At 40.3% G+C, this 25,583-nt stretch overlaps 1 protein-coding gene across 3 annotated transcripts in view; it reads right to left on the minus strand.

Moving 5' to 3' along the window:
* MAPK12 (mitogen-activated protein kinase 12) overlaps positions 1-25,284 on the minus strand; it is a 34,213-nt gene extending 8,929 nt beyond the window's left edge. Inside the window, exons 1-6 of one of the 3 annotated variants that reach the window (XM_040061505.2) lie at positions 25,107-25,284; positions 24,306-24,435; positions 14,555-14,613; positions 13,130-13,241; positions 3,689-3,718; positions 1,855-1,902 (exon numbers count right to left, since the gene is read on the minus strand). In XM_040061505.2, coding sequence (XP_039917439.1) covers positions 1,855-1,902; positions 3,689-3,718; positions 13,130-13,241; positions 14,555-14,613; positions 24,306-24,435; positions 25,107-25,222 — 495 coding nt within the window. In that variant the 5' untranslated portion in view covers positions 25,223-25,284. The remainder of the gene's footprint in view (positions 1-1,854; positions 1,903-3,688; positions 3,719-13,129; positions 13,242-14,554; positions 14,614-24,305; positions 24,436-25,106) is intronic. The other 2 variants (XM_040061508.2, XM_040061506.2) reach the window with 2 other exon arrangements.
* Positions 25,285-25,583: the final 299 nt, after the last annotated feature.

The following is a 25,583-nucleotide window of genomic DNA, read 5'->3' on the forward strand; positions in this document are numbered from 1 at the left end:
TAATTTTTATAATCCTCTCTGCAATTAAGGATTCTAAAGTACTTCAGGATAGTTTCATCATAGCAGTACCAAAAAGGAAATTTATATTTCAATTCACAACTTAAGACTACAAATTGTTACAGCTTATCTTTATTGCCATACTGGAAATATCATTTCCATGTTTTCCCCGTAACTGCTGATTACCTGCTGATGGAGACAGTTTTTTTATTCATACCAACTAAATGCACTTGATTGAGGTGGGTTCTTTGGGTACTGAAGATATACTAGATTCAAAGTTTTATAGTGGCAAAATACACCTTTATATATGACTTTTTTTTGTAAATATTCACCACATGTTATACTTTCCCAGTAAGAGAGCAGGGAGGGTGAAGAAAAAAAAAATTATGTAACAGGTCAAAGCCAGATGTGGTATAGTCTATTGTGTCACAGTCTTTTAGGCATTTTATCTACCAAAGCTTGTGACATGTAAAGTTGGTAACAGCTAAAATACAATTAGGTTTTGTAGATTTGTAGAAGTAGAAAATGACAGCAAGAATTTTTGTGTATTATGCTTTAACTTCATGATTTATTTTCATTTACTTTTAATTAATCTCCGGAACAAATGTATTCTAATTGTACTTAATCTTAACCTGGTACCGTTTCAACAGCTATCTTCATAGAAAACTTTTATTCTCACACCCTAATCTTCAACTTTTCAGCTGGCACTTCCACAGCAATTTTCAGAGCGCCTCTGAAAATCTTTTTTATAATTTGTGAATTACGAAAGAATGACCCAACTTCCCTCAGCTCCTCAAGGATATGACTCCTTTGATTCAGCAAACTTAATTTTCCTAAATTGCTTTAGTAACTAAAAAAATAACTAGTAACTTTGAGACTACTGAAAGGGCAGTGATTTCCCTTCAGTGACACTTTTCTGATGCCTATGTATGAGTTGAGAGCATCAGATGAGGGAAAAATGAGCATCAGAAAGCTCATTGTGAAAAAACTGATAGCTAATTAATTACCCATTCAAGGAATTGTTCCAACTTGTTTACAGTCTCATCATCCCTGGAGCTGATGCAAGGGAAGTTGCTGAGTGCACAGACACAGGGGGAAATGGCTGCAGTATCCCTGGCAATGTGATCCTGTGCCTGCATAAACTGACTTTGAGAGTGTGCAGAAAAAAAGTGTTAAATAAGTAGATACAGATCAGGAGACACCTGGCCTGCATCTCAAAATGGAATTGTACAGCTGGGGGTGTGGAAAACAACCATACACGACTGTTTTTTCTAGACCCTCTTTTCCCGTCACCCTGGGATCCACTCACCATTTGTCCACCTACAAGGGAAAAGCTTTTTGTGTTAGATAGGAAAATTCTAAAATGACAGGATCCCGGAACATTCAGGTTAGTCTCAAATGACCAAAATTTGTATTATAATGGCTACATGCAGGTATATAGTTTGCATGTTGCATGCTAAAAATATTTTTGTTATGCTTTGCATCACCTTTTATTTTATTCAGCTAAGGGTGTCCTTCAGAACCTTTGATCTTCTGTATCTCCCAGCTTGTAGAATTAGATATCTTCTATTTATTCAAAGTTGAAATTCTCACATAACTGAATCTTTCCTATAAACTCTTATGTCTCTTTTAGGGATGAAACCTTGGGCATTGTATCTGATGTGTCCTTACACATCAGGCACAAAAGGCCCCATTCAAATTCCCTGCTGCTTTGTGAGGATGTACAGGCCAATTGTGATTCAAGAGCAAAAAGCCTGGCCCAACCCTGAAACCAGCCAGCATGTCCACAGCTGCTGCACCTGTTGTCTTCTGTCATCTAACACATCTGATTTGTTTGTTCAAATAAACATACCTTACCTTCAATTCACAGTCTTCATTTACTGCCAGGTTTCCAGGCTTTAGATCCTGCAACCAGATTTTAAATGAATGGTTTTTTAAAATTTTACTCTAAGATAATAAAGTACTCTTTCTTGCTGTCTTTCCTTCTTTCTTTCTGGTTTTATAGTTATGATGTAACTATTTTGAACAGCAACAAGTAAAATGCTGTCATAACAAATAACACAAACAAGAATGCAAACTTGCATATGTTTGGCTTTTTTCCAGTATGTTTCCCCCACAAGAATTTTTTTTCCCCCGATAGAAGCCAGTAAAATACTTGCCAGTGAAGAAATCCACTAATTTTTCAATGAGAGGGGTTTGGACAAAAATTTGTTGCATTTAATACTGTCACCACAAGGTTAACAATTCACATATATAGTTCTGGACTGTACACATTGCATATCAAAAAATGCATTATAAAGGTTTCTTACCCTGACAGACTTAGAAGGAGTACTGAAGGAATCAAACAAGATTTTACATAAAACGCTATCCTCTCTTCTGTGGAAAAAAATCAATTTCCTAAGAAAGTCGATACAACTGCAACATGAAAAAATTATTTCCTTAAGTCTCTTAAGCCACCTTAGAGACTTCTACTGATCTTCCACAGTTGTAAAGTTTAGCAAAGGGAAGAGTATTGGCAAGGACTAAGATGATATTGCAACATCAGTTACTCAGACATATGTAATAAGAAATATATTTTCCTTCAGCTTTTTCAAACCTTTGTTTTGATACTCTTTAGCACAAAATCTTTAGAAGCATCTTCTCTCTGAACTTTTTAATAGGGATCCACCTGTTTTATACAAAGATCTTTTAACATCAGAGGGGCCTTGGAGAGAAACAATTTGATGCAAAAAACCGTAATGAAACCAAGAAGCTCAAGGGTCATCAAGAGAGACCTTAGAAGAAAACTAAGCAATGGTAGGTTTAGATCATGATCCCAGCAGTTGCAAAAATAAAAATAAAAATAAAAATATCTTACATTATTTTGTCAGTTTGTGAAGTTTCCACGTCCAGATTAAAGCTACTATCCAATGTGCATTTTCTATGATGCTCCTGATACTTTATTGAAAATGGAAATTTCTACTGTTCTAACACAGTTTTGGTATCTTGGTACCAAGATATGCTGCTTGGTACTATGAAGGCATCATTAAGAACTCTTCCTTCACAGTACAGAATTGATTTTAAATGGACTTTATACAGACAAGGGAATCAAAAAGAAACAAATGCTTAATTTATCTCAGAAAAAAATTGAGGTTCTTAAGTCTCTATAATTTTGGACTTTTTTTTCAGTTTCTACAGTTCCTCAAAACTTTGAACACTAATATAAGGTTTAAAGAAAACCTCAGCATTGTTTTTAAAAGGTTAATCTTCATTAAAAAACAAAAAACAAAACAAAACAAACAAAAACAAAAAAAAACCCCAAAAAACCTACCACCCAAAACAAAACAACAAAAAACCCAAGAACAAAACAAAAAAAGCAAGCAAACAACCAAAACCAAAACAAAACCACACAACCAGAAAAAGCTCTTATCCATCTCAATTTAGACACTATTTGCTCTTGTGGAGACTTACAACTCAACTTCAAAAAGTAATCTAGGAACCCCCAATCTAAGCTGTATTCAGTGCAACTTGAGTGCCCAGCTTACACTGAGACAGCCATGGCACCTTTTGTTATCATTTAAGAAGAAATCAAAGGCACCTAAAAACGGAGAAAACCTATAAACAGAATTTCAGGCATATTTATAAGCATGCTTAAACACAAACATCACTCACATTATCAAAATAGAAACATCTTTCTTGTTTTTCCACTTACCCTGTGAATTATGCCTGATGAGTGAATATACTGGAAAAAGAGAAAGTATTTTTTTTAGTTGAGGTCCTGAGTTTAAAAGTTGCCTGAGGTATGAGAGAAAGTACTTTTTCATGGTGCTAAATTAAACTGTAATTAGAAAATGTTTATTGATTACACAGAAGATCAGTTTAGCTATGGTTTTAATGTTCAGATAATTATACTAGCATTTTGTCCTTTCCCTCCCCCAATAATGAGAAATCACTAAATCAGTTTGAGTACTGCAACCGATATCTATATATCTATATCTATATATCTCAGAATGAAACATGCTATTTTATATACCAGAAGTGCTCTCCTGCAATAGGTGTCTCTGGTGTGCCATCATAGTTTAGATTCATGTGCTTCAGCAGCACTGGCTTTTAAGACATCATTAAAAACTGGGATGAAGGCCAGTCAAGGTCTTATCTGAGAATTCTTGCTACATGTTTCAGCATTTCCTCAATGGAAAATAGAAAGGTCAAAATCAAAGACATTCTCTTTACTTGAATATTTTCATCATCCATTCAGTGATCTATTTAAGGGCTCACAAAAGCCAAACCAACAAACTAAACACCCAAGACTAGTTCTTTTGGGATGACACCTGATAAAATACAGATGTCTGAACCCATGACTGCCACCAAATGCTCCTCACTGAGGTATGCAGTTTCTCTCACCAGCTGAATGATACCCAAGAAGAGACTATTTTCAGCACAGTCAATAAAGGGAACTTCTAGTAACTAGTTCAGATATATGCATCTCTTGCAAGGAATGAAATGCAGAAAGCTATTCTGAACAGAGGACATGGTTTTCAAGAGCAACGTGGGATGTGCTAGTCCCTACAGGTGTGGGGAACTAATCTGAAACCCCCACAGACCATACCAGTGATGCTAAGGAACACGAGAACAGTTGAAGCTTTTAAACAAAAAGACTTGAGAAAAGATTAGTAAGATGCAAATCCTCCAGCTTCACCTGAAGAATTTTTATTTTATTCCACCCTAAAGAATGGGACAAGTGGCAACAGAGTCGCTGGGAACTAGCTGGCAGAGCCAGAGAAGACCAACCAGGAACAGTCAGCATAACATCACGGAAAACAGAAGAAAGGAACTTTGCAGGATAATTGCAAATCAGCCACAGCAATGACCATCTTCTCCAGCAGCCCTCAGGATGGGCAATTAACCTCACAAATGCAACAGTCTCTCTGCAAAGGCTCCTTATAATCCAACTGATGAGAAACACCAAAACAAAGCAAGCAAAGCTACAGAACAAAACCCAGCTTCTTCTGACAGAACCAATGTGCCTTTCAGACTTAAATTTCTGAGCTTAAAACAAAACCCATACAACCAAAGCAGCACAAGATCTGTATTTAAGGTGCCAAGTTTTTAAAGCAGTGACTGAAAAAATCTTTCAGTTAGTCCTCTCTTATACCTGACTGGCCACCATCAGCTGTGGTTTCATAGGTTCTGAAAAGAGGGAGTGGGGGAAAACTGTGCCCAAACTTCACCAATCCAGGGTTTTACCAATCCATCCCAGGCCATGGTAGGACCCTGCTGCTGCACAGTCACACTACTGACTGCTGTGCCAGAGCCCAGGCCTGTCTTGGCATCTGCAGTAGACCAGTTCCTGCTGCAGATTACTTGCAGATTGGGCAAGGTTTAACATCACCCATAGGAAATGCCAAAGCCCTGCACAGGATTTCCTGGGGCTGACACAAGACATTGAGGGCACACGGCTGCTTCACAGAATGCTGGCTGTAAAACTGCTACAGCAAACAAAAAACTACAAAACGTTTTATCTGTCATGGATGTGCATGAAGTGAATTGGGAGGAAGTTTGTCAATTGTACATGGAGACCATATGCACTTAAAAAAATCCAAAACAAACCCAAACCAAAAATGTAACTGTAAATAGCTAAACTCCCAATAAATTAAGAAAAAGATGTCCTCTGTTATAGTTATCATGATCAAGGACATCACAATGTTTACTTGAATTCTAAATTATTGCAATATCTTCTAACGGAAGCCTCTTGATTTTTCTGGAACAGATGCTTAAAATATTCTATAGTCGGTTTTTGCTGCTAAGACTGTACACAGAAAAGAAATAGCTGGCAGACCCAGTCATTTGGCACCTAAGAATGTGGAATGTACAAACAGGAATTTAAAGGTCTGCACCTTTCACAGTTTCAGTTAAAATAAGTCTCACCTGTTTGGGGGAAAAGTATGGTTTTGCTGGCATTCTCACCCCACTGAAGGTTTTACGAGCGTTCACAGCACCACTGTCATATTATCACTTTGGGGAAAGCTCCTATGTTTTCTGAACGCTTAATGTAACACAACTGAGAATACATGAAATAGCAGTTATTCTTGATGGTAATGCACACATCAGCCTTTTCAGAAGCTGACATACTGTTGCTGTGCTACAGTGTTTCTTTAACAATAGCAGTATTTTTTTAACTGCATTTCATAATCTCCTGGCAGGTAGCAACACTGGAGCTAGGCCAGTCGTCATTCAGAAGGTTTTCCATTTCTGTTCAATAGCCTTCTGAAACGGGGTCCTGTTCTTACTGGTTCTACTTATTAAATTATTGACAGATTTTTCATTCTTAACATGGCAGACAATTCAGAACAGAGAAGACATATCCTTCACAATGTTTTTACCACTTCACCTGAACTATATTTGATGCAAGAACCCAGTTAACACAAGTGAAGTGCCTTGGAGCATGGGAGCTCTGTGCATTAACCTAAAGACAATTTTTGGTAGCACACATAAATCCTGGAATGAAAGATTCAGTTCATGCTAGGAAGTCAGCCAACAATCATCTAAATTTTAAGCATTCTTTTCTTTATATGTAATCTCTACACAAAATAAAAAGCTACTCAAAAGGGATTTAGACAAGACTCAGGAGAATGTGTTCTAGGCAACATGCAAAATGAAAATGAAAAGCATCTTGGCAGGGAAGTAAAAACTGAAGAGGAAATGAATCAGAGAGGGAAGGGAAAACATAGAGGCAGAAAAAATCCAGCATAAATGTGAAAAAAAGGCAGTAAATACAGATGAGAAGAAGAGAGAACTAGAGTAGGCACATCTTACTGTAAGTATAGTAAAAGAACCTTGAACAGGTGTTTGTATGGCCCAAGAGCTGTCTGTCCCTTCTCAAGCACTATGAATAAAGAGAGAGGACAGACAGCCACCTCCCCCAGACCTCTATGAACAGGAGCCCAACTGGCATTCCTGCAGAACAGGGACCCAAGACTGAAAGCCCCAGTCTCTTTCCAACTACAGATACAGACATTCATGTTTAGCTTGCCTTCTGTACTCTTTGACAATACACAGCTTTTCTGTCAAACAACAACAACAACAAAGAAATTATGGAAGCCCTCCAAAGATGCAAGCTCACACTTAACTAAAATTTAATGCCAGACTAAGGCCCAATTAGGAAACAGACAAAGGAGAGGCACGTCATTGTTTTTAAGTGGTGTCACATCACATTGAATTCTGATAAATTACATGGCTCACCAAAGAAAGAAAATTAGTATTTCATTCTCTGTAGAAAAAAAGACAGTAAAATGATAAGAACTGACAAAAAAGAACTGTACAGACTTGCAGAGCAAAAGCTGAAGAATTGATATAAATTTTCATTAACTCAGTTTTGACCTCAATTTATATAGGCGTTTTTAAAATCAAGGCTGTTGAGCCCTTTGTATACAGCCAATCCAGAACCAGCCTACAGATAGAATGCAGAAAAGAAACCTGCAAGGAAACACAGCTGAGGGTTTAGCAAATATCTCCCTTATCCCTTCACAGTGTATCAGTCGTGCAGTGTTGTTCCTACACTGTCATATGTAAACAGGCTGTTACAGTAGAATATGCAATGTGACAAAAGTTATGAACAGCCTTCTTGCCTGTGACCAGACATAAATACAGATACCATAAAGTTCTTATATACTTTACAAAGAACAAATGCATATTGCAGGTTACATCTTTAACACCGAAAAACCCCCCTTTAGGATAGACTCCATCAAAGTGAAAAGGTGAAAACCAAAGTCATCATACAAATGAGAGGCTAAGCTTGAGAAGCTGAGTGAATTTTACCACAAAGATCTCCAATGGCATGCTCCCCCTTCCCAAGTGTTGCAAGCATTTTTCCCTTATAATGCCTCTACTGAGCCCTAGCTAAGTGTTTTTCCCCATGCCCCACCAAAAAAGCAATCCAAGTAAACACAGATGAGCTGTCTTTGAATCAGGTAAAGGAAACCTTAAAAAATACAAGACTTCCATGCAAAACTTGGCTAACCCTTTCTTAAACATCTAACTTACTGTTATCTGTAAAAGAATAAATAAATTACTGACTCTTTATTTTTTTTGTTGGCATGCCAGCAACACTGCTTTCAGCTTAACACATTTCCTAGCACAGACAGGGCTACAAGAATGTGCCTCAAACACTGGATCCTTCCTATTTCTTAAAAATATTTCCAGCTAGGTGTGTACTTCTGGCTGAAATGGTTCAATGAGAATCCAAAATTTGATACAACAGACACAGTAAAGACTGTTCTCCAGAGTTTGCTGTGTAACAATAAATGACAAAACAGTCTAGTGGCTGAGTAATATTTTATTTCCTGCTGGTAGTTTTGAGGTAAGTACAGCTGTGCTCTCAAAAACACGGGGTAAGAAACTGCTCAGGTAAACCACTTCTTACAGAAGATCTATCAGTTAGTATCTCAGCATCCCTGCTGGTTGCCATGTAACTGCTTTTATTTTTATGTCCCTCCCGCAGGAGACAGTCCTTCATGGGCTCTTTCAGCATGTGTTCTTTACACAGGATGCAGTCCTTCAGGAGTGGACTGCTCCAGTGTGGGTCCCCCATGGGCCACAAGTCTTGCCACAAAACCTGCCAGGGGCCTGCTCCAGCACGGGCTCTCTGTGGGCTGCAGCTTCATTTAGGCCACATCCCTGGGCCCCAGCATGGGGTCCTCCATGGCTGCTGTGTGGGTATCTGCTCTGTCACGGTCCTCCATGTGTTGCAGAGGAGCAACCTGTGCCACCGTGGTCTTCATGGCCTGCAGGGAAATCTCTACCCCAGCACCTGTAGCATCTTCTCCCCCTCTGTCCTCACTGACCCTGGTGCCCGCAGGGTTGCTTCACATTTTCTCACGCCCCTCTCACAGCTGCTGCACAGCATTTTTTACCCCTCAAATCCATTACCACAGACATGCCATGGATATTGCTCACGGGAAGGCTTTAGCCAGCAGCAGGTCTGCTCCAGCCTTGGAGCTGGCTGGAACTTTGCTCAATGTGGAGGCAGTTCCCAGTGTCTTCTCACAGAAGTCACCCTTGCAGCCTTCACTAACAAACAAACCTTGCCATAATATATCCTCAAATTCCTGCTCTGTTTTCTTCCCATGTATGTCAACCACACACAGTTGCTCCATTTGTTTTCCACATTTACTGATCCAACAGACTTCAGCCTCAACCCTTGGGGCCACAAGTTCTGCTCTGCTGGCCTCTGTCATATGGTGTACGTCACTAGGACCAAAATATGTTTCTAAGCCATTTCACTGGAATTAAATTATTCATCCTTTCCACAACACTCAACTTAAGCTAATTATTTACAGTTCATATATTGCTTGCCAGTAAAGTTAGCACAAATGATGTTTTTCATCCCTGGTGAATAGCATGCCCCTCCTGGAAATCTGCTTCCCAGACAGTTACCTGCAACTTAAACAGACCACTCCACTTACACAGTCCTTGAGACAACACTTATTAGGACATGGCTTTGTGACTAGGGAACTAATTACAAAACTAAAATTGTAACTCCACATTCAAAGTCTGGGTTAGAGGTGAATTTGCTCCAGTTTAAATAAAACAAATTTCCCCAAACCTGGCTTTAGTTTACCTGATTTTAGTTCTTGTATTTGTAAAATGGGAATTATAGCACTTAAATGCACAACTGTAGAATGCAAAGGAGAATTACTTAGCATATGTAAAAGGCTATGTGAGCAAAAATCTACTAAAATAACAAAATCCAAGGCAGGGTCAAAGAGAAATCAATAATGCAACACTCAACAAGAAACTCTATTTATTATGTTTTGTGATGGGAGTAAAACAATTTACTTACCCTTCTGTATCTGTTAAGTGCTGAGAGACAACAGAATGATGGTTCTGCTGCTCCTGATGTTCTTGTCCAGGCACAGCATGCTGTCCCACTATTTAATTATTTTTTAATAGTGTTTGGCAATGCAAGTATAGATCTGAATGAATCTGCATCCTGATGGATGTACCAGATATTCCTGTATGAAAATCAGGTCTGTATTTCCACTGCACAAGCACATCCCTACACTGACTTCACTTATCTGTACAAGCACAGAGGAAATTCTGCCCATACACTGTGTGTTTACAGGACTGTAAAACCGAAACTGCACAGTGCCTGCCGCAGCCAAGGAATGACATTCAAATTTAAGACAGTGTCATCCCATAGCCTCCTTACACTGTGTGTCTCCAGAGCAGCAAAGGGAATTGAACAGCCATCACTGCAGGAGAGCCTGGAAAAAGCCTGCAGACCTTGATCAAGGTTCTCCTCTTGGAATAGTGCCACCAAAAGAAAATAGTAGTAAGGAATTAGTAGCCTTTTTATGATCAACAGCTATGTTGATCATAAAAAGGCTACAAATTGTTTTGTCTACTCAAAAGGTAAACACAGTAATTTAAATACTGTGGTACTAACCTAGACCAAGAATCATTTTCACATCACATTAATACAGGTTATAGATAAAAACAGGGAGCTTAAGGAATATCTTCTTTTTGTATTGTAAGATCATGAACTTCAATATACACAGTCTGGTTTTTAAAAGTTGAACAGTAGAAAAAAGGAGTAGCAATAATAAACAGTATTTAGCAAAAGATGAGGAAGAAAAACATACAAAGTATATGACAGCTAATGTATTTAGAATCATTCTTGTGAGAGCCAGTAAAATTCAAGATTACGTTGTTTTGCTATAGCTGTAAGCCCTGCAGTCCACAGAAGCACAGTATCTAAGAGATAAAACAGAGATGAATATAAACATTATTTCTCAGAATGGAGGATTAACAGTCAGGCTTACCATCTGAATAGAAAAAGAAAAGCATGAACATGACCAACAATTTACACATGGCATTTGGTTATACTTTTTATTTAAGAAAATGATGTATCAAAATCATTATTCTTCCCAAGACTTACTGGAAGAGCTACAAGATGAAGCTTTCCTACACAGTTCAAATCCACATGGCCCATTATAGACTTTTATGAATATTTTCCTAAATTTACAGTGTAAAGCATCAGCACATAATAAAAACAGACACTAGAAGTCAAGATCAAGCGAAGGTGACAGGAAGCAAGGACTCCTAGGATAACCAAAACATAAAAAAGCATATATGAGATGGAAGCAGAGTCAAGTCACCAATGCAGGAATGTGGAAATACTGCCCAAGTTTGCAGAGATGGAATTTGGAAAGGCAAAGCCCTCTTGTCCTGAATCCGGCAAAGGTCATCGTGAATGGCTTCTATACACGAAGTTGGAGCAAAAACAAAACTAGGGAAAACACAGACAACTGCACCAGGGGCATGAAAAAGCCAAGGTACTGAATGCCTTCTTTTCATCCATCTTTACTGGTAATATTTGCCATATCATAGGTCCCTGGAAAAGTCCGGAAGAAAGAAGCCTTAAGCCTCAGCGGAGGAGGATCAGATAGGGAACATCTAAACAAAAACAAATTTAACATTTAAACAAACACCCTGATGGGATGCACTGATGAATTCTATGGGAAGTTGGCCAATGTCAGCGTAAGACCACTTAATTGTATGGTCATGGTGATCAGGAGACGCTCCTTATGATCGCAAGAAAGCAAATACTGCTCGTGTTGCTAGAACAAGTGAAAAACTCACATGGGCTGTGCACAGTGCAAACCCATGAACAGAAGCAAACACAGCGAGAGCTGTGTGCGCTGTTCTCGCAAAGCAGAGCTTGTTCAACTTTACAGCTTCTAACATGGAAAGAGAGCAAGCAGACATCAGCCCACATGCTCTGCTTGCTGCAAACATGGAAAACAGACACCCTAGCATCAGAATCTCAGGAATCACTGATAGAAGCAGAGAAATGCTGCAGGAGCATGTTTCCTTGCTAGAACAAGTGAAAAACTCAAATGGGCTGTGCACAGTGCAAACCGATCATCAGAAGCATACACAGCTTTGCGAGAACAGTGTGCACAGCTCTCGCTGTGTATGCTTCTGATCATCGGTTTGCACAGAGCGTGTCCCATGTGAGTTTTTCACTTGTTCTAGCAAGGAAACATGCTCCTGCAGCATTTCTCTGGGTAAAAAAGGGTATTGAAGAAGAGGATCAAGGAAGGCCAGTCAGCTGCGCCTCACTCTCTGGCAATGTGATAAGCAAGTAATTCTGGAAACCATTTCCAAAACCTACAAGGACAAAGAACTGACTGGCAGTAGTCAACATGGATTTGAAGAGAATCACACCTGATAGCCTGTTAGCCTTCTATGATAAGACAGCTGGATTGGTTTTGTTTACCCTGACTCTAGCAAGGCTTTTGAAACTCTCCTAACACCCTGAGAGACAGGGGAAGTAAGAGTTAGGTTAATGGACAGTGACCGAACTGCCTGGATTAAAGCTGACAGAACTTCCTTGATCAAACAGTTGTGATCAGTGACAGGAAGTCCAGCTGGAGGCCCATCACCAGTAGTGTCCCCCTTAGGGTTAGTATTGAAGTCAGTTCTGTTTAACATTTTCATTACTGACCTGGATGAGGGGACAAAGGCTCCCTCAGCAACCCAGCAAACAATGCAGAACTGATACATAATGTTGACACAGCAGATGATTGTGCTGCCCTTTAGTGAGACCTCCACAGGCTAAGAAAATGGGCTGACAGGAACCCACAAAAGTTCAACAAAATCCTGAGAGGGAATAATGCCATGCGCCAGACAATGCTGGAGATTGACCCATTTGGCAGAAAAGGACCTGTGGCCTTGCACCAAAGACAACCAAAAGCCTCATGCATTAGGCAGAGGATTGCCAGCAACTTGAAGAAGATGATCCTTCCCCTTTTCTCAGCTGTGGTGAAACACATCTGCTGTGCTCAGCTATGGGCTTCCCAGTTAAAGAGAGACACTGAAGCAAAGCCAGAGAAGCTTAATGATGATGCCTTTGGGACTGGAGCATCTAATATAAGACAAGAACCTGAAAGAGCCAGGATTTACAGGAGCTGTAAAAAAATACTTTATATAATAAATTAATATAATGGTTTAGATTTTATCCATATATTTTTTACTATACTAGGTGAGATAAAATTTATCTTGCTATTAAATTATAAGTACTTACAGTTCTCCATAACAGTTTGCTGGGAAAAAAGACTGTGAAATCAAAATACTAGAACTGGCAAACCTTTAAGCCTTTTAACATCTGATATACCAGGAACTGGATTCGATCTTCAGTTAATTTCTCATGCTTCATTATCTTACTCAAGTCTGTTCCCATAAATGGCATGACGAGGTAGCTTAAAACAAAGCAAAAACAAAAAAAAGAGGAAAGAAATCCAAACAAATTAACTTGATTAACTTGGTCACGTAAATTTAAACATAATTGTACGTTATAGTTCTATTACAATATTAAATTATAGATCATTCCATTTACCAAATAATTCATCATCCTACCCACAAGCCTATCTGTTTTCACCTGATTGTCTTAAAGAGGTATTACCCCAGTTCTGTCACTTATTATGGACATTTGCTAGTTATCAGAACTAGCTCAAAAAGAAACTAACCAAAAGCCTCATGATACTTCAAAGACGGCTACACAGAAAACTAAGACATTCGTGGAAGGCAATGCATGTCGCAGTCATGACCACCTCACTGAACTAGCAAAATCTGGAGGATGGTTTTAGGGTCTCATTTAAAACACAGTGCTCCAATGATCATCACATACATGTGCGTTCTATTATATATGCTGTATAAAATGCTAGCACAATAGACAATATGGACAACATTCCTTTTGGCTCAACAATCAATATGAACACATGCTCCATGTTTTCTGTACTTCAAAGCTATCTACATTTTTCTGTCAGACAGCTTTCTTCATTAACATATAAATACACAAGGTTGTTTAGTAAACATATAAATATCCTAGATGAAATTCAGAACATTCTGCTTACACAGGAAACCTACATTAAGGCCAAAAGGATTTCTGAGCACTGTTTCTCTAGCAACTCTAATTCACCAGAATTGTAGCAGTAAATAAATAAAAGAGCAGTCATGCTAAAACATCTCATGTCTGAGAGGCCACCAAAAGGTCAGAGAAATGTGGTAGAAATAACCTGGATCAGGTGCTGTTTGGACCACTGACTAGGAAAAGTCATGGGGCACAACAGACCTCAATGCAGATAAACACAAAAAAATTAGCAGCACCAGCACTTTTTAACTGATCTTGAATTCGGATGGATCCCACTGAGATATCCCATGTAGAGGTAACTTTCAGACTGCCTGACTGGGTTAAGAACTGTCCTACCATTTGAGCAACCTGAGCCTTTGGGCAAGAAATCAGTACTTGTAAGGTGGATTAGGGAATTCACTAAACTGTCATTTACTAAGGGATGAAAGAAGTACACACCTTATAAGACAGGAAACTAGTTCTAATGACAATCTGAAAACTCCAGCCCACCAAAGTTGCATATAAGAGCTATACTAAGATGAAACTCAGAAAAAAACGTCCATGAAGCAATAATTTTGAAATTCTCTATTTAGAAAGCAACAACCTCTCCTCCCACACAAGCAACAATGCTCTGCTCCAAAAACCAAACAATCTGGAACTTACAAATCATTAAACTTCTCCAATGTTACATCAGGGGTGAACACATCCAAAATTCCAATGACCTAAAAGAAAAAAAAAAAACAAAAACAAAATACAAAAAACCACAAAACAGCTGATTGCTGATTTGACACAATAAAGCCTAAATCACCGAATAAGTGAAAAAATATAATCCAAAACACAGTGAGACATTAGCTACAGGCATAAACACAGCAGAAAGAATGCCTAAAGTAGTGCCAGGACTTGATATGTATTTGATTTTATAACTCAGATGGCAGCTTTATCCTGTGATAAAAAAAAATAAAAGGTATCTACTGGAACTAAAAGTTCAGAGGCTAACTGTTTTATATAAGAGGAGACAGAATTTTATCACTTTAACTACTGAAGTGTTGAAAATAAACCAGAAAAATCAGTCTCTAATATAAAGCACTTGTAAGTTCTCTCCACCTAGATGGGCCTGCTGCTTATCAATGAAGGGCACTTTAACCATCTAATTTCAGTAACAGGGTAATTTAAGTACACAGACTACAATAGCTTCTTGGAAGTCCAAAGAAGAAACTAGAACTTAACTGTTTTTATTGAGGAAAAAATAGCAAGAACTTTTTATGATTTACTATGACTTATAGGTTCTCCAAGAGTTTTTTTGTCAAACAAAAGCATTATATCACTGAACAGAGAAACAATAATCTAGTAAAATGGATTTTCCACCACAGCTTTTCCTGTTAGTATGGTTTGTGGGAGAACTATATAAATGGACTGGGTGCATTACACTAAATACCAGTGCTTCTTTCAAGCCTACTGAACAACAGAAAATTAAATATACAGAACTCAATGCTCAAAAAGAAGTAGCTGGAATGATCTAAAGCCAGATTTTAGTTTAGACGCTGCTTAATCCAAGCAGTGCCTAAATAACATAGGCTTTTAGAGCTGTTTCGTTTCTACCTCTGCTGCTATTTCATGACCATTTCTGTCTGTTCAGAGGAAGACTCCCAAGCCTCAGAGTGCTCATGGTGTTTCCCAGGTGCAGGCTGCTATGTCACAGAATCACTGAGCTGGAAGGGACCCATAAGGATCATCAAGTACAACTCTTAACATGAATGGCCTGTACAGGTATTGAACCTACAGCTTTGCTGTTATTAGCAACATGAGGCTGTGCAGGACTTTGCTAGAAGGAAGCTAAAGGACTAATAAGCTTTATAACCTTGTTCAACCCTATCTTTGTACCAAGAACTATCATCCAAATTAGATACCTTTAAAAAAAGGTGAAAATAAAGAGAAGTATGAGCAGAAATGGCGGGGGGAAAATGCAAGGATACCTTCCTTTATTTAAAGCTTTAAAACCTCAAGTGTGATGAAATCCTTATTGCACATAGTTTTAGTCTTTCCACATTAAGGGAAGACTACTATGGTTAGCCTGGATATTATCAACATGTCATAATGCTGAAGATAGAAGAACTAATAAAAATGGAAACAGAAAATTACAACTCCCTTACTCTGTAGCCGCATGTATCTTTGAAAAAAACGTCACTAATAATATTTACCTGGGACTGTTATATGAAAATAATTAAAGAAGAATAACTACTATGAAACAATCATTAAACCCACAGAGGATGTGGTTATTATTTGAAGTAATACCCCTAGTGCTAACATTACAGTAAGAATTTTCTTTTTTATGACAGCTTTACATAAGGTTTTCCTTTTCTCTGTCGAGGCAGTGAGAGAAAGGAGGAGGACAGGATCACAAAGACATACTTTGAAACAGTGGAGCCTAATGCAGCTCTACAGGCATTTCCTAAGGCAGTGTGTGTTATGTAAACACACACACAGAGCATACACAGCAAGGAGAGTTGTGTGCTCTTCTCAGATGTGCATATATGAAGAAGGAAATTAACATTTTAGCAGTAATCTTATTTAATATGCATCTTTCCTTATCAAGCCCCACTTTCTCAAAAGTCTTGCTTGTTCTCCTTGAGCAGGTATTTCCATGCCCTCATACAGCTAAGCAAGAACCATAAGAAAATAAACCCCATCACATCTGAATGTAGCACTGAAAGACACCGGGACACCACAATGAAAAGGAGGGACACAGGAAGATGAAATAATGTGGCTGCTCTATCACATGCATCTGTGCATCAAGGCATTATCAGGCAATCCCTGTGAAACACAGAAGCATGAAGAACATGTTTCCATGCAGAACATACCAGCCCCAAAACACACTAATGAAGTTCACTAACATTCTAATGCCTATCTATTCCAGTAAACAGTTCCTGGTACTTACTTCATGCTGCCTGATGTACATTATTGCTGACGTAAGGCTGCAAACTTACAGAGACAAACCTATCACTGCTACAAATCCTCTACAGTGAATGAAGCCACCAAGACCAATGCTCAGCTCCCAAAGAAGGGAATTTTAAATAATGAATCAGAAAGGTCTTTAAATACGCGAAGGATTTCACAATACTTCTTCTCTTGCTTTACAAAGCAGGCTTTCTAAAAATCCTGCAACCCATCTTAGTGTCCAGTATAGTAAGACATACTAATAGTTAATCAATTTTAAAATAGTAGTGAAGGACCCATTTCCTTTTCCTCAGTGATCTTTATTTAATAATTGTGGTTTGGGATTATTTTCCTGTACTGGAGCAGAGTCATACCTATTTCCATTTAGGCCAGAGATTTTTGCAGCTATATTAAGGTCAAGGAGATATGGGATAAAATAAATCCTCTGAGGAAGATACAACTCCAGCTACTGGTTCAGGAAAAGGGAAAGAAACAGACAAAGTGCAGTCAACTGCCTCCTTTATAATAAAATGGAAAATCCTGTTTCTGTTTGAAACCTCTCAGTTAAAGACAGTATTTATGAAGAACTTAATGATGTTCCAGCACTAAAGTAAGCCACCATAAACAATCACAAGAATAATTTATTTTTCATAGTGTTGCCCATATGAAATGTAACAGAGATACCTGTGAAACCTTCTATAAATACATTTTTGGTGTTAATCAGCACAATTACTGATACTATCAGAGATGGAGGCCCAGCTGAGGAATGAACCCAGTACACTGCAATGGCAATGAAAGCATCTGTGGAAATCAGCAGCAGTGCTGCCTTTTCAGGGTCTTATTTTCACCCCAATTAACTCTGCCAAGAGGCAATTTCACAAATAAAGAAGCCCACAAAAATGCAGCTCCTGTAAATTTGACTGAAAAATAACCTGGATTTCTTCAGCCTGCACTGAAGTACTTTAATAGCTTTTATCTCATGGACAGGGGGTAATACTGCGTCATTTCCACAGAACCACAGATTGGTTTGGGTTGGAAGGGACCTTTAAGCTCATGTAGTTCTAATCCCCTATCATGGGCAGGGACACTTTCCACTAGACCAGGCTGCCCAAAGCCCCATCCAACCCAGCCTTGGACACTTCCAGGGATGAAGCATCCACAGCTTCTTTGAACAACCTGTGCCAGTGCCTCTTGACCCTCACAGTAAAGAATTTCTTCCTTATGTCCAATCTAAACCTACCCTCTTTCAGTTTAAACTATTGTCCCTTGTCCTGTCACTACATGTGCTTGTATAAAGTTCCTTTCCAGCTCTCTTGTAGCCCTATTTGTGTACTGGAAGGCTGCTCCAAGCACCCTCCAGAGCTTTCTCTTCTCCAGGCAGAACAACTCTCCCAGCATGTCTTTTTAAGAGAGATGCTCCATCTTCTTGAAGTGCAAACCCACAAAACTACCCATCTACTGGTCTAACTCGTTTTCCACAGGTATGCTTTCACCCAGTATATTTACTATGAAGCCAGAGGGGGGTGGGTAGCAGCATCTCCAGCCTTTCTTAACCCTACCGTGTCTGCCTCCTGACCACACTCACCAACTTTACTATTGTTAACAAATAATTAACAGGTTCACATTGGTACGGTGGTTTCTGCCCTTCCCTTCTCAGCTGCCTTCTTTTCCAAACACTATTCCAACAGCAAAGAACAACGGTGAATAGCTCTTTACCTCTGCCTTCCCCTGTACTTTGATGTACTGGATTACTTCTATTCAAGGACTGACTCATTACATTTCTGTAAAAGACAGTTTCTGACGTAAGCAGCAGTGCATCAAGAAAAGACCTGAATCTAGTATAAATTAATAAGTAATGTAGGTTATGTCTCTCATACAGTAAGTGCTGCTTTCTCTTGCAGATGTTATGCATGAAAACACAGTCGAGTGACTTTAGCACTCAAGCTAAACATGCAAGTACATTTCTTAAGAGAGAGCCTTGCTGAACTACATATTATGTCACATTAAATTTTCTGCAGGATTAACTTCATGTTCCTTTGCTGTTCTCATCATGCATCCTTTTATCACACTAAGAACTCTCAATCTTTTTAAAATTTTTACTATTCACGCCAAGGCTTGTACTGCAGTCACCTTTCTTCCTCACAGAGATGAGGGATGACTGCAAGATCTCCTTTTGTTTTCTCCTGCCAGTCAGCACACTCTCAAGCCATACCCATGAGCATCACCACACTCTTCCTTCAAAGGATTCATATGTAACACTGGACAGATTCAAATCCTGCAGAGCGACTCATCTTCATCTCTAGACTGGATGGTGATTGAAAGAGGAAGTTTGGGTTTCAGTGCTGCTTTCCTTATTTTCATTTCATGGAATAAGCTCATCAGTCTGCACCACGGCTGTGTGTGAATAAATAGCTATCAGCTGAAGCCCAGCCTACATAAAGCACCTATTAGTCAAGTTGGGAAAACAGGCAGAAATGACAACAGACATGCTGATTCATTGACTTTTGAGTACCAAAATAAAATTACTCCAGTGTCCTGTTAGCTTCCTAGAGGTGCTAAGCTTTCAGCCTGCAGAAAAGCAGACAGGAGTGCTTCTCCCTTACAAATTTTTGACAGCAATAAAGTGTCCAGTGATAACTCTGTTTTTACTTTCATAAGGACTAATAACGAGATTTGCCATTTCCAGACAGGAAATATATGCACTTTACTGGCATATATGTACCCAAAGTGCAAATTTTTAGTCCTGCAGGACTTGCTGCAGGAAACCTCTTTTAACACAGTGACCACGCTCTCATCCACTAATCACTCATCTACAACTCCCCTGTTGTTCTGATTTTGTACACTGCAGACACTGTTGCTTTCCACTGCTCATGTCAGGCCAGACAAACTTCCAAAGGTGACAGATTCAAGATTTTTCTCAAGCAAGAACATAGCATGAACAACGATTTTCTCTGGAACTAATTCCTCCCCTGGTTGACACTCTGTAGGTGAAAATAAAAAGCTCAACATTTTTTCAAAATAAAAAAGAAAACAGAATTAAAAAGCAGCCAACCTAGAAGTGTATCATCCTCAGAAATGTAATTGTAGAGAGTCAGATAATTTGGTGTCTGTTGGATATCCAATTCCTTCTAAAGGGGAAAAAAAAGCTACATGCTTCTCATAATGCAAAACACACATTGGTCCTCAGATGTGGGAATACACCAGAGAATAATTTCCACTCTGAGCAATGAATGAGAGCATAACATAGAGTACCTTTAAACCAATACTGCAGTGGGCTCTTACACACAGAGTTTCCAGAAGGGAAAACATCTGTAGAATATTAACTGACCCAAGAAACGTTTAATGGGCATTTGTCAGAAATTTTACACCAGAAACACGTTCAGACTTTAACTGGTAGAACTGCGTCAGAATTCCCATGGGTGCCTATATGTACACATTAGGTATATACATATGTACATACACCACACTGATAAAACCCACACTCTCTTCTGACATGAGCCACCAGCATGAGCCATTGCTCTTCTCTTCCTCTCTCCAGTGCCATCTCCCCTTGCCATATCCACTGCACTCGTGCTTGAAAACTTCTCTGAACAAACTGGAGGTGAGGAGAGGACCAGGGCCAGACCACCGCAAACAACTGCGCACTTGCTTCAACAAAGCGGGTATCACGGTATCACTTACAGCCCAAATGTATAAGAAAATCCAAGTTATTTGCCAAAAGAAACAAAAGATTCTTCATCTCCACTTAACTTGTCTGGGTTTTGCTCTGCATACACAGACATCTCCATTAACTGCAGAAGAATACACAAATATAGAGCTATGCAAATGTTTGAGAGATAAAGCCAGAGCCAAAGTTAGCACACTGGCCATATTTTCACTGTTCTTGGTCTTTTAAGTCAGAGCCATAATAGGTAAATTTTAATGGTCCTCTTTTCAAACAAACTCAAAATGGACAGAAATATGGAACAGAAACAGTACTACGAGAAAAAATTTCCTAAAGGTAAAAAGACTGGTTCCCCGTAAAAGATTCAGTGGATGTGAAAGAAATAATCAAGAACGGCTAAGGCTGACGTGGGATAAATGCTACAAACTAGCATGATTAAACAAAGGAGAAAAGCAACCCCAAGAAGTGCTTTCTTCATCTGCATTAGCTGTGTTTATTCCTCATTTCCATACCATGCCCTTCTATATGCCATCCATTAATGCAGCTACACAGTGATCCAGCAACTTAACTCACTGGAAAGAAACTTTTCTTTTTGGCAATGTCTTAGGAATTGATCTGGATTATACTACTTCTACTACTTTACTACTTCTTTAGTAGTAGAAACAGCTTATGAAATTTGGGAAACATCCCATGTCCTCTCAAATTAAAAGGTCTACAAAAAAAAAAGGCAGCATACCAGTGCCAATAAAGACTGATTTCTCTCTTAACAGACAAGCAGACAAATCTCATCCTCTTCACACACAGCCTCTGTCTCTTGGCCCTCAACACTCCTTTGGATTTGTTTGCAAAGGCTTGATGAGAAGTCTCATGTGATCAAGCCTGCATGTTTTATACAGGAACACTCCTCACTACATGGTCTATAAACAAATATGCCTCACTACATTTACTTGAGAGACTTTACGGAGAGCAAAGGCCTAATGAAAGATGGTATGCTAGCAACCAGTCACCTCCTCCTGAAAATACCTAAATAGACAAGCAAATTGACCTGCTACTTAGCTTTCCTACAAAGTAAAACACAAATCCAATAAAATTCAGTAGCATTACTCCTACAACCCTTCTACCTAAATAAGATGAGCATATTCCTCAAAGGGGATATAATGGAGGTCATCTGGGGTATTAAGCTGCAATTCTCCTTCATTTTTCTTCACTGACATGCTGATGAATTGTATCTCTGAGACACAGGTTTAATGGTATTTTCTGCTATCTCAATGGAGAATCAGAGCTATTTTTAATGCATGTCAGATCATTACAATTTCTTCCATCATTCTGAATATAGCATAATGTTAAATAAACTGTGATAATGTATTGTTGCATGTTTTGCATTGTTTTAACACAAAGGCATCGTTTTAACACAAAAATTCCCTGAGAGCTATGAGAGGCAGAGATAGCCCATTAAGAAGTAATCATAGTGAAACAAATAAAACATTACACTTTCCATAAAAGCCAACATCAATCTTGTGATTACAGAAGTAATTTTGAAACAAAAACAGGTAAGAAGAGTGAATTGGATACAATTTTAACTATCAAATAAACAGAAGAAAGTCTTTCCTGTGAGGGTGGTGAGACACTGGAACAGGTTGCCCAGAGAAATTGTGGATGCCCCATCCCTGGAAGTGTTCAAGGTCAGGTTTGATGAGGTTCTGAACCACCTGGTCTAGTGAAAGGTCTTCCTGCCCACAGCAAAAGGGTTGGAACTAGATGATCTTTTGTATCCCTTTCAATGCAAACCATTCTGTGGTTCTATGTTTCTATGAAATATCAAAAAGAACCTCTTTGACAAAACGGCTGTGCGTCAAAGGGGTTGGGCTGAAAATCATGATGAGGGGCAATACTGCCATTCTGGTTTAATTTTGGATGGGTGGAGCAGATAAGGGAGTACCCTTGAGATCAGCTCAGGAACTGAAAATCCGCAAAGTCAATGCTGCTGCTTCTAATTCACCACGACCAATACGATTGACAAAAAGGAAGTGAGGCTGGGATGGCAGACAGGAATTGTCTTGATGGCTGTACTGCCATGTCAGCCTCATCACAGATGGGTGGAACAGTCAGTTTCTGCTTCCAATCCCTGCAGGATCATTTATTCAGTCTTTGTTCTCTACTGAGTAGATGCCATAATTCATGTTAAAACTGCTCCTTAGTCCTTCTTTCTGTGGCCCAAACTGTTTACTAAGATTGTAAATCATTCCCTTCTTTCATATATATTGATTTGTAACTTGTATAGATTGTGCTCAGGTTCCCCAGAGAGCATTTTCTTCTGCACTCTTTAATTACCAATTAAACTCACACTGGAGTTCTAGATTATTATTCTGAAGGGCATACACTGCACAAAAACTGCTAGGAGTGGAAAATGCTACCCAATAGATTATCCTGGGAAATGGAAGAAAAATAATCTCAAAATTCTGGACACCATTAGGAGCTTGGCAACGGCATGGGCTGCTCTGCTCCCAAAAGTTCAGTAAAGAAAACGCTGAGAGTATTAAAACCCATACACAGAAGTTTCCTGCAAACATTAACTCTTAAACATATGCAGCAGTGGTTATGAGGCAGTTACTTTGAAGTAATTAGACTAAAAGATTTAGATTAAAACAAACAGTTTCTTAAGCCTACAAAAAGCTCTTTTTCCTTCTGAACTGTCAGGACAGCCCACAAATTATTCATCAAATGAAAACTAGTTGGTACTCACAATCTTAGTATTATAATAATGTTAAATGGCAATGACTAGTTATTGTTATTACCACTTTCTCTCATCCTCGCTTTTGATCTCTCAGCTTTTTGTGAAGACCCCTGAATGGAAGTAGGTTCTAATCTTCCACATCAACTACGTTCTAATCTTCCACATCAACTAACATTTTAAACAATGTTCTTATTCATCATTTCAACAACTTCCTCCAAACTATAAGGGTTTTTTATCCCATATGCACTCTTCATTAACACCACTTAGAACTACTACTGTGACCCTCCAAGCCCACCCTGGGACTCTTCTCACCTAGAATCAATGCACTGACTCCACAAAAACTGTTTATGCACAATTTTTTTTTTTTTTCCTAAACCCCTAAGCAGTATTGGGACTATGAATCTTTCTCTCAATCACATTTTCAATACTTCTTTCTACAGCTGTTCATCTTTCATGTTATATGGCAATTATGTGCAATTCTATTACCTATTCTTTGCTTCACAGTAAAGCAATTTGTTTAATCATTTGTGGACTTTCCCTGTTTCCCATTAATATCAGCCTGAAAGTTTCAAATGCTTCATGAATAATAAAAAAAGGAGAAAAATGCTAACCTCTCCCCAGAGATATGCATGTATGCATCTTCATGCAAGCTCAGGGGAAGTAAAAAGAAAAAGAAAAATAAGGAAAGAAAAGAAAGAAGATGCTGGCACCTGAGATCCACAGACGCGTGCTCTGTATTCTCCTGCAACTCACAGGAATGTAGTAATGGAGACTGCAATTTCTGGTCTTTAATCCCTCTAACTAGCACTGAGCAAACTGCACTGTGGTCCTAACCTTCCCCACCCAATCTTTCCTACATGGAAATTAAGTGGTGTTTCCCACAGGATATTCTAGTTTGTGTGAACTGATGTTTGTAGGACAGGCAGGCAAAAAAAAAAAAAAACAACAAAAAACCCCAAACCAAAACAGGCTGAAAGATTCCAGAAGTCCATTCAGCTACACAACTGCCTTATCCAAAATCTATGTATTTTCTTTGATTTAGACTGCCTAAGCTGTAGCTTTGAGCTAACGACTCAACTCACGTTTTCATGCTTCATGTGTTTCAGGAGACGCAGCTCTCGGTAAGCTCGCTTGGCAAAGAGTTCAGACTGAAACGGGCGGTACAATTTCTTGATGGCCACTTTAGTACCACTTCTTCCATCGACGGCTGAGCTTTACGGGAAAAGAGAGTTTGGTGAGCAAGGACCGAAGCAAGTCTGCAAACCGCAGCAAACCCGTCCAGCACTGGGCAGCGGCTGCATCCTGCCCCATGCTGCCGGGCCCTCGGGCAGCCGCCCGTGCCATGGGGGAGACCACCTCTGCCAGCAGCCACCCCATTTCGATCGTTTAAAAGCATGCCAGACTCTGTGATGAAATGCAGACAATTATCAAAAGCTTTAAAGAGGAACATCTGCGGAGCGAGAAAAAAAATCCCCAAACCAAAAATAAGACAAAAAACTCCACAAAACGCCCAAACCCACCACCAACGCAGAGCCAAACCAAGGGGCTCGCTCCTAGGCTACAACAACCCGGGCTTCAGGGACACTGCCGCACCATGGTGCCGCGGGCAGCGCTCCCCGGGCTCTGCTCGCTCCAGGGCCGGAACCCACGCGGGTCAGCTCCCCCGGCGGAGCAGCCCGGCCCGGGACGGCCAGGTGAACAGCGGAGCCGCCCCTCTGCCCCCGCGGGACCGTCGGCACCGGGCGGAGCCAGCCCGGGTCCGGACAACAACCAGGAAAAGTTGGCAGGGAGCAGCGCGCCAGAGGGCCGGGCCCGGCGGCATCCCCCGGGCCGGGACAGAGGCCGCCGCCCACCCCCGGGCTGCCCCCCGCCGCCCCGCTCACCACACGGCTCCGTAGGCGCCGGACCCAACCGGCTGCAGGTCCCGGTAGCGGTCCCGCACTTCCCAGAGGGTCTTGGTGATCTCCTGCCGGTAGAAGCCGTTCTTGGGGGAGGACATGGCGCTGCCGACCCCCGCCGGCACTCGCCGACAAAGAGCGCTGCCGGGGGAGAGGAGCGGCCGGCGCCGAGCCGGGCTGCGCCGAGGGGCTGGGCCTGAGCCAGCGGCGCCGCCCGCGCCCGCCCCGCGCAGCCCCGCCGGCAGCACCGCCCGCCGCCTCGCCTCGGCTCGGCCCGGGGCACCGGCACCGGGATCGGCACCGCCCTCCCTCCCCACCAGCCCGGGCTCCAGGGGCTGCGCTCCGCCGAGGCTGAGGCGCGAAGGGCGCGGTGTCCCGGCGGCGGAGCGTGTCCGGACGCGGGGGCAGGTGCCCAGGCTCTCGGTGTCCGTGCGAGCCCTCGCAGTGGCGACCGAAACCCTC

Source organism: Hirundo rustica, chromosome 4 (genome assembly GCF_015227805.2).
Source record: "Hirundo rustica isolate bHirRus1 chromosome 4, bHirRus1.pri.v3, whole genome shotgun sequence".
NCBI lineage: Eukaryota > Metazoa > Chordata > Aves > Passeriformes > Hirundinidae > Hirundo > Hirundo rustica.